The sequence below is a fragment of the Panthera leo genome, chromosome B2 (assembly GCF_018350215.1).
Source record: "Panthera leo isolate Ple1 chromosome B2, P.leo_Ple1_pat1.1, whole genome shotgun sequence".
Taxonomy (NCBI): Eukaryota; Metazoa; Chordata; class Mammalia; order Carnivora; family Felidae; genus Panthera; species Panthera leo.
This window is the reverse complement of record NC_056683.1, coordinates 74382924-74400262: the sequence shown is the minus strand read 5'-3', so window position 1 is coordinate 74400262 and position 17339 is coordinate 74382924. Positions and strand designations below refer to the sequence as shown.

The window sequence follows — 17339 nt, the reverse complement described above, 5'->3', positions numbered from 1 at the left end:
TGGCTAGCATTTTATTTTCATGATTCACATTGTGTTTCTAAATAAAAAAACATGCAGGAGACACACAGGTCTTCAATAATTATCATGGTCTTATTTATGACTACCAAAATTCTGTAAGAAAGAAACAACCAACCAAAAGATTGAAAATAGCAAACATACTAAAGGTAAAAACTTAATCTATCTTTGGCACATGGCATATATAACACTTCATCATTGTGTCATGCATCAAACCTATTACAGTCAATTTTTTTCAACTAAATATGGGTGTTTAAAAATTAACTAAGCTTTACTACCCAGGTGAGTGATCTAGGAACCATTATAGTGTTATTTAGAGGAGTATGTATATACAGCTGGAAAGTACTGCATGAGGGTACAAAGTTTTATTTTAGACATGAGCCAATAAAGAAGTTGAGCTATGTAATTATGTTTAAAAGCACAAAAACTGCTCTGCGATCTGTGAAAGCCTGTATGTCAAAGTAGTAAAATTAAAACTGTGAAGTTTCTATGACCGTAAAGCATGATGAGGAAAACTCAGTCTTCATTCTAAATAAATTTTACATTAATATTGTTCAGCACCTTTGGGGTTATTATAGGTAGGAAGCCAATTAAAGGATGCAATAACATCAGATTTTCATTGCTATTAACTATCAGTTTTTCAAATTGAAGATTAAAAGATTAAATTCCAAATGTATGTAAAATATCATTACCATCAATACCATAATCAGGAAGCATTTACTGTGCACCCGCTTTGTGTAGAGGGGATTAGTAATAGGTTTCAGAGCCCCTAGAGTAATTAGGGGGAAGAATCGAATAGCACTTAGTACTCTTTTATCTCACGCAGTACAACTATTTTACAGATGAGGAAACTGATATACAAAATAATTTCTCTAAATTCATTCAGCCTGGGTGGTTCAGTTGGTTAAGTGTCTGACTTCAGCTCACGTCATGATCGCATGGTTCATGAGTCTGAGCTGCATCAGGATCTCTGCTGTCAGTGCAGAGCCTGCTTTGGATCCTCTGTCCCCTCTCTCTCTCTGCCCCTCCCCATCTTGGCGTGCTCTCTCAAAAATAAATAAACCTTTAAATTCATCCAGCTAGTAAACAGGTTGAGCTGGAATCCACATAAGAATCCAAATGCCATGCTCTTAGTCATTACATCACTGCATTAAGTCACAATATTTTCAAGAATAGTAGCGAGTTTCTGTCTTAAAATATTGATGACAGTAGCCTGAGAATTTTGCCTCATATATAATCGTGGGGTCAGACAACTGCACGTTCCCTTTCTGTACCAGTTACCACATTGTATGATGATTTCAAGATGTGAATAAAGATTTGAGGCTTAGAATTTGGCAGGGTCTGTTTGAGGATCACTCAAGGGTACTTATTACTTGTTTCAGGAACAGCATCTGTCGCAGTGGCAGGGATCCTTGCGGCTCTTCGAATAACCAAGAACAAACTGTCTGATCAAACAATACTCTTCCAAGGAGCTGGAGAGGTACCTGCCTTATACAGTCTTATGTTCTCTGAAACTAATGAGTGGAATTTATCTTAATTATTCATTAATTTGAAGTTCAGGGTATTCTTTTAAGTTTTTAGTAGACTGCATCTGTAGGTTTTATTGAAAGATTTCCAAAAGTAAGTATTGAGGCATTTTAATTTTTCATAAGGAGGCATAGCGATAGTTTTCAGTCTTAAATTTGTAAGATAATCAAATGGTGCCATGGGTTTCTGTTTTACATATTTAAGGTGCCATGTGGGAACAGAGAAGTTTCCAGTGTGTGATTATGTATAAAAGCCTTTAAGGATTTAAGCTGTTGTATCTGATGAATTTAGTATCCTCCAGTTTCACATATGAGAGTTTCCTTGACTCACAAGTCAATGCACACATAGATCACTATATGCAAGTTTTTAAGAAAAAAAATTGAAATGGAGATTCGTCATGCATTATAACTGTTTACGTGCAAAAGCACCAAAACATTTACAATTGCTGGAAGGAGATGGCAGCAAGACAAAAGTGGACTGTTTTCTGTCCTCCTTTGCTATGAGTTAATCATTTGAAGAAAGAAAACTAGACTCCAGTGATAATAATTCACCCCCAACAATAGGAATTAAAATGTCAATTGAGTTTGAACTTCTTGTGAGAAAACTGCCCAAATTATTTGGAATTATAGAATGTAATGAATGGAGAAATACTTTGTGGCTGTATATATCTTAAGAAGCTTTACAATTTCAAATTGAATAGGATTATGAATAAGTGTAATACACTGGTCGAAATTGTATATATTGTGTTTGTTTTGATTTTACTTGTTCTTAAAATATGCAAAGCTAGAACTTAAATGCCAAGATGTGAACCTTTTAAAGTATTCTGATGTAAATCACAAATTCGTTTTCACATCAAAATAAAATCAAGGCTAAATTATAGCTTATTAAAATTTGAGTTTTTATTTGTGTTGATGTTACATGCTGTATTTAATTTTAGTAAATTTCTTCTTTGAATTCAAATTGTTTGAATTTCCCAAGCGTTTTGATGAATGGCACAGGCCAGTTCTTGATACTCAGCAGGGCAGAGGTATTCATGGTTGGATGACTCAAAACTGCCACTTGTTTGTCCCTGAAAAGGTTTCGGACATTCACCGATTATCACAAAATTCATCAAATACCAAAGAAGTAGATTCCTTTAATCTTGCAAGAGATTTCACAGTACTTTCTTTGTCCAAATTAATGGAGTAAATAAATGCTTGGGGACAGAGATTTTATATGTTTTATTCTATTGCCTAATTGGTCAAGTTCCCATCCAAATGACCAGGCTTCATTCTTCAAATTCAATTAGAGGATCTGGAGCCCAACAGTAAACAATACAGTCCAATGAGCAAGGCTGACCAGTTCATTATTTTAGGGTCAATATTTGCTTGTTGAAGCAAATCTTAATTGCATTAACAGGATTAAAGATGATGACAAGGATATCACTGGTTTATCTGTGGCTAAAAAGCAAGCCACATAATAGTGGTTCTGTTGTGATAAGAAGAGTAAACAGTTGTCCTTTAGCTTAACCCGATTGTGACAAAAATACTTTGCTCCCAGTACAAATGAATGAATATAACTCTTTAGGTCAATGGAGCCGTTTTGTTCTTTCTTGTTAATAAAGATCTAATGGAGTGAAACATTACGTGGAACAACTTTTTAAAGTTTGTGTTCATTACCTCCTTCTCAGGCTGCCTTAGGGATTGCACACCTGATTGTTATGGCCATGGAAAAAGAAGGTTTACCAAAAGAGAAAGCCATGAAAAAGATCTGGTTGGTTGACTCAAAAGGATTAATAGTTAAGGTAAGAATCTGTCAGTTTTAACTAGAATAAAAATTAATGTGCCGTTCTAGCTGCCCATCTCAAAGACTACAACTGCTTCCACCCACCCTACCCCAACACCATGTGAAAAGAGTAGCCATTACACATGAATGACCGTGTCATACAATAATACTGATTACTCTTCTGAAAAAGAAGCTTGTGGCTCAGCTGTAGAATCTGCCTGTAGTGTACATAGGCCCTTTACAACTCTGTGGATTGTCAGGCCACTTGAATTAGTTTGCACATGAGGCAGTTTGATAGTGACACAACTGAAACACCTAGCTATAGGTCCTTTTACTAAGGGCTATCTGTCAAAATGCACACTAGCTGGAATAAAAAAAGAACAAACAATGAAATAGCCCCTCTTTTGCCGCTTTCTCTCAACCAAAGTCTTGAGGGCTTCAATGAGAATTCCTGAAGGGGCGTTAATAAATGGGCTGTTACAGTGTTAACTGACAAAGTCATTTCCCCAGCTGTAATAGAGATAACAGGACCTACTTCATAGGTTATTATGAGAACCAAATAAGACTAAGAATGTGACCATGTTGCTACATAGTTATAAGGCATTAATATTACTTCTACCTTCTGTGCACATTAATCACTCTTCCTTAAACTGCCAGAAAAAATACTTGTAAATCCCCTTTCTACATGGAAATGAATTTTTAAAATAACCAGTGATAAGCATAGGCTTCAGGAATTTAATATAGAAACAAATGTGAATGTGAACAAACTTTCTGGAAAACTATCTTATGTGTATCCAAAGCCTTTACAAGTTTATGCTTCTGATCCAATAGAATTGTAAGAATACGTCCTATAGAAATAGAGATGTACACAATGTTTTTTGTTTTTTTTCTTCTTAAATTTTTATTGAAATTCATTTAGCTAACATACAGTATATTTTTAGTTTCAAGTGTACACTTTAGTGATTCAGCACTTTCATACAACACCTGATGTTCATCACAAGTGCCCTCCTTAATCCCCATCATCTATTTAACCCATTCCCCCAGCCACTTCCCCTCTGTTTGATCTCTCTAGTGAAGACAGTTTCTTGGTTTGCCTCTCTCTCTCTCTCTCTCTCTTTTTCTCCCTATGATTTTTGTTTTGTTTCTTAAATTCCAGATATGAGTGAAATCATGGTATTTGTCTTTCTTTGACTGACTTATATCACTTAGTATAATAGTCTCTGGCTCCAGCCACATCATTGCAAATGGCAAGATTTCTTTCTTTTCTATGGCTGAGTAATATTCCATTGTGTGTACATGTACATCTATCTATCTATCTATCTATCTATCTCTACATACATATATGTACACACCACATCTTTTTGCTTTCCTTAAATTTTTTAAAAATTTAAAACCACACATCTTCTTTATCCATTCATCAGTCAGTGGACACTTGGGCTGTTTCCATAATTTGGCTATTGTAGATATGCTGCCATAAAAATTGGGATGCATGTATCTCTTCAAATTAGTATTTTTGTATTCTTTGGGTAAATACCTAGTAGTGCAATTGCTGGATTACAGGGTAGTTCTATTTTTGACTTTTTGAGGAACCTCCATATTGTTTTCCACAGTGGCTACACGAGTTTGCATTCCCACCAACAGTGCAAGAGGGTTCCCTTTTAGCCACATCCTCGCCAACACCTGTTGTTTCTTGTGGTATTGATTTAGCCATTCTAGCAGGTGTGAGATGATATCTAATGGTAGTTTGTTTTTTTTTTTTAATTTAAATCCAAGTTAGTTAACATATAGTGTAGTAAGGATTTCAGGAATAGAATTTAGTGATTCATCACTTATATAGAACACCCAGTGCTCATCTCAACAAGTGTCCTCCTTAATGCTCATCACCCATTTAGCTCATCCCCACACCCATCACCCCTCCAGCAACCCTCAGTGGGTTCTCTGTATTTAAGAGTCTCTTATGATTTGTCTCCCTTTCTGTTTATATCTTATTTTTTGCTTACCTTCCCCTATGTTCATCTGTTTAGTTTCTTTTAGAACTTTTTTTTTTCAAATGTTTATCCATTTATTTTTGATAGAGAGAGAGAGCACACAAGCAGGGGAGGGGCAGAGAGGGAGAGGTAGACACAGAATCTGAAGCAGGCTCCAGGCTCTGACCTGTCAGTGCAGAGCCAGACACAGGGCTCGAATCCAAGAATGGCAAGATCATGACCTGAGCCGAAGTTGGATTACCAACCGACTGAGCCACCCAGACGGCCATCTGTTTTGTTTCTTAATTCCACACATGAGTGACATATCTCATAGTAGTTTTGACTTGTATTTCCTTGATGATGTGTGATATTGAACATCTTTTCACATGTCTGTTGGCCCATCTGTATGTCTTCTTTGGAAAAATGTCTAGTCATGTCTTCTGCCCATTTTTTTAATTGCAGTGTTGTTTTTTGGGTGTTGAGTTTTATAAGTTCTTGGTATATTTTGGATAATAACACTTAATCAGATATGTCATTTGTAAATATCTTCTCCCATTTTGTAGATTGCCTTGTAGTTTTGTTGATTGTTTCCTTTGCTGTTCAGAAGCTTTTTTATTTTGATGAAGTCCCAATAGTTTATTTTTACTTTGGTTTCCCTTGCCTTAGGGACATATCTAGTAAGAGGTTGCTAGGGCCAATGTCAAAGAGGTTACTACCCATGTTCTTCTCTAGGATTTTGATGGTTTCCTGTCTCACATTTAGGTCTTTCATCCTTTTTGAATTTATTTTTGTGTGTGATGTAATGAACTGGTCCAGGGTCATTCTTGTGCATGTTGCTGTCCAGTTTTCCCAACACCATTTATTGAAGAGGCTGTGTTTTTTTCCATTGGATATTCTTTCCTGCTTTGTCAAAGATTTATTGAGTTTATAGTTGTGGGTTCATTTCTGGGTTTTCTGTTCTGTTCCATTGATCTATGTGTCCATTTTTGTGCCAGACACATGTTTTATGTTTAAGAATGTTATCACAGCATTAATTGTAATAATGATATGTTTTATCATATATAGTCATTATAATAGTAATATGCTGTATTTACCTAAATAGAGGATAACTGTGAAATAATTATGGAATAGCCACATGAATAGAATATACAGGCTTAAAGTTTTTTTGAAAGAACTATAAGTAACATTAAAGGACTAGTAATGTAATGTTAGATGAAAAAAGGAAAACACCATGTTATATGTCACTATTTTGTTTAAAAAACTGAGTTGCATATAGAACTATGGAAGTAAATGTATCAAATACATATTAGTTTAAATCTTATTATTTTTAATGCCTTTCTGTATATTACAAATTCTCTATAGCAATTATGTTAAAGCCAGAAAAAAATTTTAATTAATATAGATAATATTTTCCTTAAAGAGTGTGTGAATAAGTTTTTGTGACAAATGAAAAAGAAGTAAAACAAGACAGGACATACTTTATAACATCTGAAAATCAAATAATAATCATTTTATTAACTTGCCATGTGATTTTTTTATCATATATAAGAAAAACATGAAGTTTAAAATTTCTTGTCTTAGAAAACTGCTTTTGCTTTGAAGAATCAGCATAAATAGAAAAAGTTTTGCATTCTGGCCACGCAACGTATATTGTGGTCAGGAAATGAGATTTACTGAATGAAATTGCCTCTGGGTCAAGTATTGTACTAGACTCTGGGACTCAGTAAGGCCCTTGATCTTAGAAGGCTTACAGCCTAGTGGGAAAAACTCAAACAAGCCACTATGACTCTACAAGCCTAGTGGGAAAAACTCAAACAAGCCTAGTGGGAAAAACTCAAACAAGTCACTATAACTGTATATGAAAATGTTATAGAAATATGTCCTTGGTGCTAGGGGTGTTGAGGAGATGATGCTTCCACCTGCACTAGAGAGAATAGTGGGAATGTCAAGAAGGGCTCTTAGAAAAGGTGTTTCTTCAGCTCATTTTGAAAGGGAGAGTTGAGTCTCCATGGACATCTTAAACGTCTTCTATCTGAAACTGAGGCAAGGGAAGCAGAATGGAAAGTTCACTAGGAGATCTTGGCTGAATTTGAGGATCATGTCTTTCATCTCTCTGTATCTTCAAAGTCCTACATAGTGTCTAGCGCCTAATTGACAATAAATGTTTTGTGAAAAAGTGAATTGATTAATGAATAGCCTTCCAGGCGGAAGACCAACGTTTGCAAAAAAAAAAAAGATATTTCACTGGGAGAGGCATTTAGAGACTAGGTTTCAAAGGAAACAGATGAACAGTGAGGAAGGCTCTTGAAGCAACTTACTGCTTCAAGCAATTGAAGAAACTTAATGCAGAGGAGTCTTGTGTCTTGTGACTTCTCAGCATTGTTGAAGATGGACTGAAATGAGGTGAAACTGAAAAAAGGAAACTAGTTACAAAGCTGTTGTAATAATACAGATAAAAATTAATTGGTGCCTGAAACAAAGCAATGATTATGAGGGTGAGTAAAAGGCATTTGATTTGGCAGACTTTTAGGAAATAGGATTGTCATACTTAATAGCCCACTAAATATGGGAGGAGAAGAAGGGTAGAATACAGACGGGAATCTAGCAGGACTCCTTGGGTGTCTAGATAAGTGATGTGGCCGTTGTGATAGCAAAGGAAAGGAGAACAGACTAAGAGAAAGGTAATGCAATCCATTTTGGACAGAGCAAGTTTAAGGTACCTGCGCAGATCTCATGGTGCTACCCCCTTGGCAATCAGAGGTTACAAGAATGATGCTCAGGATAAGGATCTGGGCTCCTGGAGACAGATTTCCGCACGTAAAAAGTTGGAGCCATGGAAAAGGCCATACACATTGTGCTGTAGTTAGGGATGTAATAGATTTAAGGACCTAAAAAAGTGAGTCTTTGTGGTTTTCTTTTGTGATTTCTAATGACATTTTTATGTGAAATCTTTATAGAAATGTACCGATTTTAGCATCTCAAATAATTTTAATGTAGACTTACTAAACTGAGACTGCAAATTCCATGGATTATAATACTTGGAATAACTGTGAATTTGTTGCCTAGGCCTAATCAGTCACTCTTACCTCATGTCTTTTACTTGCCAAAATAAAGAACTGCATATATTCTGCTTGCCAAGATAAAGTTACATTTTAAAAGGTTGTTATATATTTAACACCTTGTGCACTATTTAATATAAAAGAAACATGAGGCTTCAATTAACCACTTTTTCTTTCAAGTTTTTAAAAAGTCAAAATTATTATGTTGATTTTTGTTGCAGAACTAATAAATCTTAGGATAGCTAGTAAATTAATGTATCTTGCTTTCAAGTTTACGTGATTTTTTTTGTTTGTTGTCCTTTATCTTTAGTACTTTTACAGCCTCTCCTGAGAACCAATAATAATAATTTATTAATTGTACTAACTGGTAATGTCATTGTTTATAATACACACACAAAAAAAATACCAAATTCATGCTTTAAACACATAAAACCAAAACCTAAAAAGGAAACTGTGAAGTTGCCTCATTTATGGAGTTCTGTCATCATTAGACCAGATGATAATTACTCTGACAGGGAAATGCTACCACAGCCTGCTAGGAAGGCCCTGTCTACAGATGCAGAGAGGGGCCCAGTTCAACTCTGGTAAACTAATGACCTGACACAGAACCAGGCCCGTGCAGTGGGCAAACTGTCCAGGCGGGCATGGATTACAAAACAAAGCACTTGTGGAAGAGTTCCTCTAGTGCCTGTGTGTAGGAAGGAATAAATACTTATCAGTAACAATCCATAGTTAGTTTTCTAGGCCTGTCCTAGCTCATGAAATGCTAAGCCAAAATCTTGAGGTCTTTGCTGCCTATCCTCTCCAGCCACACCAGAACATCTGAGACTTTGAAAAAGGTAGTAATTCAGTATGGTTAATCATAGCTTCTATCCTGTCCTAAGAATCAGCACAAAATAAGGGAGAGGGGATATTGAAGAAATAGTAACATTCAAAAGAAATTCTCAGCTATCCATAATACATTTAGTGTAATTAGAGACTCTTGAAAAAAAGAAAGAAACACCATAGGGTTTGAGATTTCTAAGAAGTATCCACGTGCACTTTGCCAAAAGAAGGCAAAAAGCATTTCAGCAAGGATCCTGGAGAGGGGAATGAACAGAAAAGAAGTCTTCTGTATCCATATCCAACTGATGTGAGTGGCGTAAAGAATCTGGATTCCAAATTAGATTTTGAAAGAAGGAGGAAAATGAGCCATTGGTCCAGAAAACAGAAGTCCAAAGGTATAGGCAGTTGCTTTAATATTGCCAGATCTAGAGGTCACATTTCAATAGTTCTTTTCATCTAAGCCAGATTGTCACATCAACTTTGAAAACAGTGAAGAAAATACTTGAAGGGCGCCTGGGTGGCTCAGGCAGTTAGTGTCCGACACTTGATTTTGGCTCAGGTCATGATCTCATGGTTCGTGGGATCAAGCCCGTGTCAGGCTCTGTGATTGGGATTCTCTCCCCCTCTCTCTGCCCCTCCCCCTTTCTCTCTCCCTCTCTCCCCCCAAATAAATAAGTGAACATTAAAAACAAAGAAAATACTTGGACCTTTATTTTTGTCTTTTGATTCTTCTGTTTTTGGCAAGTAGAGTCCTTCAGCAGTGCTAGTATTATCGTTTCATGATTCCTGGCCTTGCTAAGTCAGTGCCAAGAATCGAGCCTTTGCGGGAGAGACTGTGGGTAATCTGTGTTTCTTACTGGGTGGATGTCTTCTGGTCAAGATCTGGCTTCAGTGGCTAGGAGCTGCCAGTGCTGTTGCTACGCCTAAGAAAATAAAGTGTTCACGATGGGCGCCTGGGTGGCTCAGTCGGTTGAGTGTCCGACTCTTGATTTCAGCTCAGGTCATGATCCCAGGGTCGTGGGATCGAGCTCCGTGTCAGGGTCCACACTGAGCTCAGTGTGGAGCCTTTTTAAGATTCTCTCTCCTCTTTCCCTCTGCCCCTGTCCCTGCTCTTCTGTCCCCCTCTCTCAAATGAAAAAAATAAATAAGAAAAGAAAGTAAAGTGTTCATGCTAAAAGTATGCATCTTTGCTTTTCATACAATGTTTATCCATCTTCTTTGTGATTTGCTTCTCATTCCAGGAAATTTAGGGGCTTTAAAGCACATTAAATATTTTTCATTATATCTGAAGTTGTCAGTCAAAAAAGCAGTAATAGAAATCTGTGATTGCTAATTTATGTTATTCTGTAGCTTTTCTTCTTATTAACAGAAAAATCAATTTATACATTTTTTAAAAACGTATCACATATCTTTTTAAAATGCATCTGGTAGAAATGTGACAAATCATTTGGTGCAGTGATTCTAAATATTGGCTGATAATCCTAATTACATGGGAAATTAAAAAAAACATATATGTACAGATTCCAGGGCTTCATCCTGGACTTGACTTAGAATATCTGAAAGCAAGGTTCAAGAATCTGGCTTTCCTGAAGTGAGTCTGGTGCTCATTTGGCTTTGGATCTCGTTCACTTTCATCACATTGTCATCATCACTAACCCAGACTGCTTTTATAGATGGAGAAATCAACGTCCATGGAAGTATCATAGGGCGTGCCCTAGGTCGTGAGGTGAGGGAAGAGGCTGAGGACTATTGTCCTGAACCTTAGTCCCATGTTCTGTGTCCAGCATTTGTAGATGGCGTTTTCTGTGTGTCACCCGGGAGCTCTTTTTTTACCCTTCTGAATACCATTACAAGCTTTCAGAAGTAACATGTATTTATTTGCTGTTGGCTCTGAGAATGCATTCTTCTACTAGTTATTTATTCATGTCCCTAGCCAACAAAATTAATCAGAAATTAATGGCATATTGACAGTAATTACAGTTTTGTAGACAATATTATAAAATACATTTAAATTTTTTTTGAATTTACTGTTTTGGATAGTCTGAGACACTGCACTCAGGAAAATATTTTGAATCATTCAGTTAAAAAAATGGGTATCACGTCTCTGTCACTTTCAGTTTATTCAGCGTCTTCTAAATTCATTTTACAACTTGGATTTGTAGGTCCACATTCAATATAAACAGACTAGATCCCCTTTTGTTTGCATTTTGCATTCCCAGCACAATTCAAAATGTACCAGGTTGAATTCAGTTATTTCAGCTGCTAAGAAATCATTACTTTTTTTTCTTTTCTCATTTCTCTCTTTTGTTTTTTTTGTTTTGTTTGGTTTGGTTTGGTTTTTTTTGAGAGAGAGAGAGAAAGTGCCAAGTGCACAAGCAGGGGAGAGGGGCAGAGGAAGAGAAGAGCCTAAAGGAGAATCTCCAGGTTGAGCCTGGAGCCCAGTGCGGGGCTCGATCCCACCCCTGTGAGATCATGACCTGAGCTGAAACCAAGAGTCCAATGCTCAACTGACTGAACCACCAAGGCTCCCCCAGGCAGTTTTTAAAATAAACAGATCAGTGGCATCTTTTCCTCTTTCATAGTATTTCTTATTTTCTATTCTTTGATAATTCTGAAAATGTTACAAATGTTCTTTTCTCTCACAATCCTTTCTGTGAGGTTTCTCCTTTCTGCTTAAAGTAATCCACAGGTTAAAACTGATTATATTTAACTGTTATTAAAGAAGAAAACATGATACTAGAATGCAGTAATATAACATTTAAAAGCCAGATCCAGGAAGTATGGTCTTTCTTGGCCATATTCATCATTGGTTATTCCTTTGATGGAGTACAGTTTTTAGTCCTGTGGTATGTAAATTTTTTTTCTTTTTACATTTATTTATTTTTGAGAAACAGAGTCAGACAAAGCATGAGCTGGGGAGGAGCAGAGAGAGAGGGAGACACAGAATCCGAAGCAGTCAGCACAGAGCCTGATGCGGGGCTTGAACCCACGAACTGTGAGATCATGACCTGAGCCGAAGTCGGACGCTCAACCGTCTGAGCCACCCAGGTGCCCCTCAGTCCTGTGGTATATAAAGGGGAAGCAAGAGTGTCTGAGAGTTCACTTGAGCCACCTCACTGATAGGGAAGAGAGATGGGTTCAATTAGAACAGATTCAAAATATCTGGGTTCCTCACCTGGGAAAGGAAGACTGTGATTCAGTATCTCTTTTCAAATACACAAAAGATCATTTAAGGGCAGTGACACAGAATTGAACAAAAGGAAATTATGTAATAAGCAGGAATTCAGGAATAAAAAAAACACCATTGTTTAAGGATAGAACAGTGGTAAAATTTACATTATTATGAATCTTAAAAATGTATAGGGGCGCCCATATAGCTCAGTCAGTTAAACATCCGACTTCAGCTCAGGTCGTGATCTCGTGGCTTGGGAGTTCGAGCCCTGCATGGGACTCTGTGCTGACAGCTCGGAGTCTGGAGCCTGCTTCGGATTCTGTATCTCCCTTTCTCTCACTCCCCCTCCCCCACTTGGGTTTTCTCTCTCTCTCTCAAAAATAAGTAAAACTTTTTAAAAACCATATAGACACTTTCTTGGTTTTAATGTTTGGTCATTGGCCTTCCCAGAAGATAAGGGCTTCTCAAGGCAAAGTTTCCTCCTGATGGTGTGTGTACTATTTTCAGATACAAAATGAAGAGACTACTAGCCTAAAGATATGTATTAGTTCAATTTTAGGTTAAATTGCTCTCCAAGGAGACCCCAAAATATGTTAACCCAAACAAGTTAAAATGTATTTGTCATCTGATAGTATAGAGGTGGGCAGAACAGAGTCATCTCTGTGTCCATCATCTATCTCTGGGAAAGCAAAGAAGCTTTCCAGGTGTCGCCATCACAGCCACCTGGGGAGAGAGGGTGGGGAATGGACCGGGGTGGGGGGGGGGGTGCTGCATCAGAAGGTGCACACCTAACTTCCACTCCACCCTTTCCAACAGAGATAGTCTCATGCCACTCTACGTTGCAAGGAGGCTAAGAAATACAGTCTCCACCTGGGGAACAATGTGGTTGGCTAAAACTGGAAAATCTTATCATTAAAAAGGAACGAATGAAAAAAGTTTCAAAAAAGAGATTGTACACTTAAAAATTTAAAATTTCATACTGTGTTTTCACGGTAATGTAATTTTTTTTTAAAGGATAGCATGAAGTGCCTGGCTGGCTCAGTCAGAAGAGCATGTGACTCTTGATCTCCAGATCATGAGTTCGAGCCCCACACTAGGTGTAGAGATTACAAAAATAAATAAATAAACTTAAAAAAAAATTAAAATTTAAAAAGGAGAGCATGAATATTGATGGACAATTAGAATTCTCTACCATGGCATGAAAAGAGTTTCAGAATTTGGATATAAAAGTAATATGACATTTTCAGACACTATAGTAAATTTATTGAATTGTATTTGCATAATACTTATACTTTGTCTGGTGGAAAATCAAAAAGACCAGAAAGCAAACCCTGTGACATGTTGTTTACTCTAAGAGTTATGCATCTTCTCAGTAGCCCTCAAGATTACATAGCATTGCATTGAGGTGACTCTAGCTATTTTGGAACAGGTGAATAAATATCCTGAGATCTCTTTCTCTGTTAGGGAACCTAGCACACGTTAAACAAGTTCTCTTGTCCATAAAAACATTCTGAAATGCAAATCTCCAAACCTTAGAAGAAGTAGACACAGGGCCAAATGTTCAGGAGTAGTTGTAATACACATCTGCATTAGCAAGGAACTGCTGAGGCTGTGGACTCAAGAATCAGTGTCTTAGCCACAGACAGGAAGCTGCCAAATATGGTGGCTGCCACCACCACCATTACTCAGCACACCTGTGGGTGGTAGGCTAGATACTAGAGACCACTGCTTTTGCCTAAAAACAAACAAGCACTACCACACGCTTCCAGAAGAGCCACATGGCTTCTACTTCAGGATGTGCGTTTTCTCCTTCAAGGTCCTACGAAGGTACATCAGCGTGGTGACTGCTGTGTCAGAAGTAGAAACTCAAGCTTCAAGATATAGTTTAGCCCTTTAACCTCAAGTGTACAGGAAGCCACACTAGAAGCAATTTAGAGTTCTGTGGTATTTGCCATAAGAGCCTCAGGTAGATGTTAGTCTAACATCTTGCCTTTATACTTGATATTGAGTATATGCATTTCTGGGAAAGAGCAACAAGCCAAAACGCTGTTGTGTTTATGTTGGAAGCTAAAAGTTATTATTCCCAGGAAATATGTCTCACCAAGCTGCAACTTTATTGAATACCTGTTCTAGAAATTTCACTGTAGTGAGAACAAAAATAGTTGTGAATTTTAGCTCATACTACTTCCAGAAATAGTTTAGAAATAATTTAGATAGTTAAATACTGTAACCATCAAATGGTTCCAAATTCTTATTCCTACCCAAAAACCAGAATTTTTCATTCTTTTCCAATAATGCAAGATTTTTTTTTTTTTTTTTTTTTTTTTGCCACATAACTAAGCAGTAATAAGAGCATTGAGGATTGCAAAAGCATTCTTTTCATTAAATCATTTCAGGGAAAGGAACCTCTTATTCCCAAAGCAGCAAATAGTAAAAATGAGTAAAAAGAAATGATGGAATATATAATCAAAATTTAAATTATCCTCTGTATCACCCAGCTATTGCTGAGTTATCAAAAGCTACAATATCTCAGTGACATACAGCAATAATGATTTATTTCTCACACACCTGAGGGTCAGGTGGAGCAGCTCTGATGATGTTGGCGGGGTGGCTCTAAGCTGTAGTTTGGGTCCAGGTCTTTTTCACAAGGTTCTCATCTTCAGTGGACCATCAGGCTACCCAGGTTATGCACGTTAAAGCACAAATGGCAAAGGCACAAGAGAATGAGCAGAAACACCAGTTACCCTTAAGGCCTAAGGTTGGCACACTTTCATTTCAGCGTACATTTTATTGACCAAAGAGAATCACATGTTCAAGTCCAAAGAGAAGGGGTGGGAAAGTATAACTTCTTTTTGTGGAAGGAACTGTCAAGTTACATTGCAAAGAACATTGACACAGGAAATGGATGCTGAGGAATTGGGGCCTAAATTGAAGTCTTAATTATCAAAATATTTAGAGGAAATTCTGTGGTACTCCAAGGCTTCTGTTTCTTTCATTTGTGACTAATAAATTATCATTGGCCTAGCTTTTGTTTATATACTAGGATAACGTTTTATTAATCTCCATAATTGAGATATGTAAATGAAATAGACTTCCTGGCTGAGAAGATAAGAGAGGAGAGGAGGATGCTACCAGGTAGCTCCTCCCCCCAATTTGGTGAGAGTTGTAAACATTTCAGTGTTGTCATAGATTTCTTTGTATTATTAAATAGCAATTTAAAAAAATCTTGTCTCATAAATACAGTGTTTACTCATGGAATCAGTCTAGGTTTGCATAAACTACTTGTTAGACCCATGACTAATTTTAAAAAACCTATGATAATAGATAGGTTTTATTGATAAAAGTGGCAACTGAATTTATATGATTTTTGACTTTTTCTTCATAAAGAAGATGAATAAGAATATGGTCTAATATACTCAATTTAATATAACTGGAGACTAGTAAGGAATATGAAATAGTAATCTTCAAACTTGATTCTGAGTGAAATAAGATTTTTTTCTCGATATATAATTGATGTATAAGTTTGTGTCAGTTTTAGGTATACAGTGTAATGATGCAAAACTTGTGTATATTCCAAAATGATCACCACAGTAACTCTAGTTAACACTTATCATCACACATAGTTACAAATGTTTTTTTTCTTGTGATAAGAACTTTTAAGATCTATTCCCTTAAAAACTTTCAAGTATACAATACAGTATTAACTATAGTTGCCAAGCCGTACATTATCCCCAGGACTTACTTATTTTGTAACTGGAAGTTTGTACCTTTTGACCACCTTCACCCATTTTGCCCTCTGTCCCCCAACTCCTCACCTCTGGCAACCGCCAATCTTTTCTCTGAATCTGTAAGTTCAGGCTTTTTTTTTTTTTTTTTTTTTTTGGTTCCTTTTTTAGTTTCTACATATAAATGAAATCATATGGTATTTATCTTTCTTTGTCTGACTTATCTCACTTGGCATAGTGCCCTCAAGGTCCATCCATGTTGTTGCAAATGGCGATATTTCATCATTTTTTGTGGCTGAATAATATTCTGTGTGTGTGTGTGTGTGTGTGTGTGTGTGTGTGTGTGTGTGTGTGTGTGTCTTGTTTTTAATCCATTCATCCATCTATTCATGGACACTCAGGTTGCTTCCATGTCTTGGCTCTTGTAAATAACACTGCAGTGAACATGGCATACAGGTATCTTTTCTATTTAGTGTTAAGATTATTTTTCACAGTGTCTCAGAAGAAAAGGTAGGATAAATAACTTTTTAGAATGCAGAAGTGACTAACAGTAAATTCTATTCTTAGGAAGCTATTCACTCTAATATCCTGCTCATAATAGAAAACAATAATATAGAAACAGCACTTTACAGAAGACTAAGAAAATATACCAAAATTATAGCTGTTGGTATTATGACTTTTTTTCTTCCTCACAATAATTTTAATTACAACAGCTAATGTTAAGCTATTGTTTAAAACTGGCACAATCCTGGGGCGCCTGAGTGGCTAGGTTGGTTGAGTCTCCAACTCTTGATTTCAGCTCAGGTCATGATCACAGTTTGAGCCCTGCATTGGGCTCTGCACTGACAGGGTGGAGCTTGCTTGGGATTCTGTCTCTCCTCCCCCCCCCCCCCCCCCCCCCCCCGACCCTGCTCTCTCTCTCTCTCCCTCTCTCAAAAGCAAATAAATAAACATTAAGAAAATTTGCACAATCCTAAGTACTTTAGATGTATTGGTTGATTTAATTTGTAAACAACCTGATGAGGTAGAAATTCTTTCTTTCTTCCTTTTTCTTTTTTTTTCCCTCCCTCCCTGATTTTTTTCTTTCTGTTGAGGTATAGTTGGCACACAGTGTTACATTAGTTTTAGGTGTACAACATAGTGATTCATCAACTAGACTGTGCTGTGTGCTCACCACAGGTGTGGCTAACATCTGTCACCATACAACACTATTACGATACCATTGACTATAATTCCTATGTGGTACCTTTCATCCCTGATTTATTCATTTCATAGCTGCGATCCT

At 36.9% G+C, this 17339-nt stretch overlaps 1 protein-coding gene across 2 annotated transcripts in view; it reads left to right on the top strand.

The window, feature by feature from the left end:
* The window catches only part of ME1 (malic enzyme 1), a 189077-nt gene that overhangs the window by 152627 nt on the left and 19111 nt on the right, over positions 1-17339 (top strand). For both annotated transcript variants that reach the window (XM_042939268.1, XM_042939269.1), the window contains exons 8-9: positions 1398-1495; positions 3212-3325. In XM_042939268.1, coding sequence (XP_042795202.1) covers positions 1398-1495; positions 3212-3325 — 212 coding nt within the window. The remainder of the gene's footprint in view (positions 1-1397; positions 1496-3211; positions 3326-17339) is intronic.